At 36.8% G+C, this 4,254-nt stretch overlaps 1 protein-coding gene across 1 annotated transcript in view; it reads right to left on the bottom strand.

Moving 5' to 3' along the window:
- Positions 1–4,254, bottom strand: part of SPDYA (speedy/RINGO cell cycle regulator family member A) — a 36,926-nt gene that overhangs the window by 19,925 nt on the left and 12,747 nt on the right. Inside the window, exon 4 of the mRNA XM_017545654.2 lies at positions 2,996–3,167. Coding sequence (XP_017401143.1) covers positions 2,996–3,167 — 172 coding nt within the window. The remainder of the gene's footprint in view (positions 1–2,995; positions 3,168–4,254) is intronic.

Below are 4,254 nucleotides of genomic sequence, written 5' to 3'. Positions count from 1 at the left end.
AATTGAGGCAAGAAGTGACAAAAGTACAGTAATCTAGTGGTGAAGGTGGTAAGAAATGGTAGAATGCTGGATAATTTTTCAAGGTACGAATATAATAAAAAGAAGTCAATGGAAATAGTATCGTTTTTGGCCTGAGCAACTAAAAGGATAGAGTTGCTATTTATGAATATGTGGAAGACAGCAGAAGGAGCAGATGTGGAGGTCTATGTCAAGAAGTCAGGAGTTTAATTTTAGGCATGTTAAGTTTGAGATATCAATTAGACAAAAAATATCAGGCCATTTAGTATGCAGATCTGGAATTGGGAGAAAGTATCAGTTGTTAGTGTTAAAGCCTTGAGAGTGAATGAAGTCACCTAATAAGCTAATACCAATCGAAAGGAGAAGAGATACTAAGTCTGAGCCTAAGGGCACTCTAATGAAGTTGGTGAGGTGAAAAGGAACTGGCAAAAGTGACTTTGAAAAACCCTGGTATCCTCAAACCCAAGTGGAGACAGCGTTTCAGGAAGAAATGAAGGATAATGTCAAATCCTGCTAAGTTGAGTAGATTGAGGACTAATAATTAACCTTTGGATTTGGCCATATAGACATATTTGGTGCCCTGACGAGTTTCTACAGAATGATGGGAAAAAGACTTTATATAACAGGTTCAAAGCAGAGATAGAATACAAGCAATTCTTCCAAGAGTTTAGTTACGAGGGAAGCAAAGGAGAGAAATGTAGTGGTAGCTGGGGGATAAAGTTTTTGTTGTTTTTATTGATGGACATCTTAGTGTAATTCTGTATTCTGATGGCAGTGACCCAATAAAATTTAAAAAGTGAAATGCTGGAAAGGGGACAATTACTGGAATGTGATGTCCTTGAGAAGGTAAGAAAAGATGAGATCTAGTGCACAAGTAGACTTGGACAGGAACAAAGATCATTCTTTCACAGTAACACAAGGAAGGCAGAATATATGGGTACGCATGTAGGTAGAATAAACAATAAAATGTGAGCATACTGACAGTCTGTTCTACTGCTTCTGTTTTCTCAGTAAAAGAGAATAATGAATGATTGTTGTAATTTAAGTGTGAAGACAGAGATGGGAGATATTAGAAGTGTACTAGATGTTTCACTTCATTACATTTGCAGTTTATTGTTTAGACAATAGACAGGCAAATAAATAATCACAAATTTTGTTCAGTGATATAGAAGGAAACAAAGTATTGTGATAAGGATAAAGGAACTAAATTCATTTAAATAAGGTGACCTTTTTGAAGAGGAAAAATAAGTTCCATTAATCTTTTTAAAAATGTTGATATAAATTTGGGTGGCGGCGGTGTGAAAAAAATGTTGATAAATTTTAAAATTATGAAAAAGCATTAGGAATAATATAACAAACATCTATATTCCTACTGCCCAGAATTAATAGATGTAATATTTCTATTTTTGCTTCAAGCCTTTTTTTATTTTTATTTTTTTGGGGACAGGGTCTTCCTCCATTGCCGAGGCTGGAGTGCAGTGGCATGATCACAGCTCACTGCAGCCTGAACTTCCTGGACTCAGGTGATTCTCCCACCACAGCCTCCCAAGTAGCTGGAACTACAGATGTGCACCACCACCCCTACCTAATTTTTTTGTATTTTTTGTAGAGACAGGGTTTCACCATGTTACCCAGGCTGGTCTTGAACGCCTGGACTCAAGCGATCCAGACACCTTAGCCTCCAAAAGTGCTGGGATTACCTGTGTGAGCTACTATGCCCAGCTGCCCTTTTTAAATTAAAAGAAATAATATAGTTTCTAGTAGATATTTACTAAGTACTCATTAAATCAATATATAAATGAATAAGTTAATTCTATCAAAACTTAAGATTTGCAAAGTGCATCAAGTAGCCCACATTTATCAAACTTTTCTGAACTAATACTAGAGCTTACAGTGGCCACTGCTTTCCATTTAATTTTCTACTCTAGAATTTTTCTGTAGTTTGAAATACTGACTTTATTGAAAACCAGAACATTTGATAAAATAACTGTTAAATTTTTAGTGTCCTGCTGATTTGTCCTAATAAGATTTCTTTTTTTTTTTTAAAAAAAAAAAACAAGGGTTTCGCCATGTTGGCCAGGCTGGTCTCCAGCTCCTGACCTCATGATTCACCTGCCTTGGCCTCCCAAAGTGCTGGGATGGCAGGCGTGAGCCACTGCTCCTGGACTTGTCCTAATAAGATTTGGCATCAAGAAAACAATATATTCTATGTGAAAAGAGTTATGATTTTAAAGAATATTTAAATTGTATACCATTTACTATATGTGTTTCAATTTTGGGAACCTGAAATTTCACTAACTTTATTGAACAGAAATTATTATTCAACTCCAGTGTTATTGTAATCCTAAATAAGATATTTTGGTCTGTTCATATCACCCTTTTTGATATATTTATGATATAGACATAAGAAGTACATTAAAAGTACTTACTATAGAAATAGGCTGCTCTGAAAAAAGAAATGACAATTTTTTGTTTGTTTTTGAGATGGAGTCTCACTCTGTCACCCAGGCTAGAGTGCAGTGGCACCATCTCACCTCACTGCAACCTCTGCCTCCTGGGTTCAAGTGATTCTCCTGCCTCAGCCTCCCAGGTAGCTGGGATTACATGCACCTGCCACCATGCTTGGCTAATTTTTGTATTTTTAGTAGAGATGAGGTTTTACCATGTTGGCCAGGCTGATTTTGAACTCCTGCCTGACCTTAGGAGATCCACCTGCCTCAGCTTCTCAAAGTGCTGGAATTACAGGCGTTAGCCACTGAGCCCAGCCAGCAGTTTTTAATTATGGTGATAATAAGACAGCAACATTGTAATACACAAGTTGTATTCATGGTAATGATCAATGGTCTACTCTACATATACAAAAACAAAACAAAACAAAAAACAGAATACCAAAACATTAGAAGCACATCAAAAAACAAGGATAATTAGATAAACAGAAAACAAAGATTACATATATAAAGCATTTAAAAATTCTTACCTCCTCACAGCATCGTCTGCTTACAATAGCCCTATAGTCAATTCTATCCCAGAGCTGGTCCCTTAACTTTAAGAAATTAGGGAACAATCTTCTCCAGTTTTTCCCTAAAGCCCATGGAAAAATTTCATACTTGGTTTCTTCTTCATCTTCTTCAACTGTATTGGCCAGATACCTAACAAAGAAGATCACAACCCAAAAAAGAAACGGGTAAAAGACAGAAATAGGTCATTTATACTAACAAAAAGACATAAGAGTGACTGAAAAACACATGAAAGGTGTTCAACCTCACTTAAGCAATGCAGTTCAAAAATAGAGACATAGTTAATTTTATCTTGTTGGGTTCTAGGTATTTCTTATTCCTATAAATCTTGAGCTTTGTTCTTGGATGCAGTTAAAGTTACTTTGAAATAATCTGATCCTTTCAGATGTTGCTTTTATGATTTTTTAGGTGGATCTGGAGCAATGTTCAGTCTGGGGCTAGTTATTCCTCACTACTGAGGCAAGATCTTTTCAATGCTCCATGAATTATAAATCTTTTCAGCCTGGCTGGTGAGAACAGGCACTATTTGCAGCCCTATGTGAATGCTAGGCATCTTTCCTCCTAATCTTTTCTTAACATCTTTCCCCAGATTCAGGTAATTTTCTTACACACATATGAAACTCGGTATTCTGTTAAATACTTGACGGGGACCAGCCATGCACAGAAGCAGGAAAACATGACTCATCATAAGGAGAATAAGAAATCAAAATCGGTCGGGCACAGTGGCTCTTGCCTGTAATCCCAGCACTTTGGGAGGCGAGGTGGGTGAATCACGAGGCCAGGAGTTCAAGATCAGCCTGGCCAAGATAGTAAAACCCCATCTCTACTAAAAACACACACACAAAATAGCCAGGTATGGTAGCACACACCTGTAGTCCCAGCTACTCAGGAGGCTGAGGTGGGAGAATCGCTTGAACCCGAGAGGTGGAGGTTGCATTGAGCCAAGACCTGTGCCATTGCACTCCAGCCTGGGCAACAGAGCAAGACTCTGTCTCAAAAAAAAAAAAAAAAAAAGAAAAGAAAAGAAAAAAGAAATCAAAATCAACCCAAAACTGATACCCATGGTTGACATAAAAGATAAGGACACTTAAACTGTTATAACTATTCTGTCTGTTCAAAAACTTAAGTACATATTGAAAATATACTTCTAGAGATGAAAACTACAATGTGTACAATGAAAAATACACTGATTAGGATTTTTTTTTTTTTTTTTTTGAGA

Source organism: Cebus imitator, unplaced genomic scaffold, assembly GCF_001604975.1.
Source record: "Cebus imitator isolate Cc_AM_T3 unplaced genomic scaffold, Cebus_imitator-1.0 Scaffold180, whole genome shotgun sequence".
Lineage (NCBI taxonomy): Eukaryota > Metazoa > Chordata > Mammalia > Primates > Cebidae > Cebus > Cebus imitator.
The sequence above is the reverse complement of the archived record's forward strand: the minus strand, read 5'-3'. Positions and strand labels throughout refer to the sequence as shown.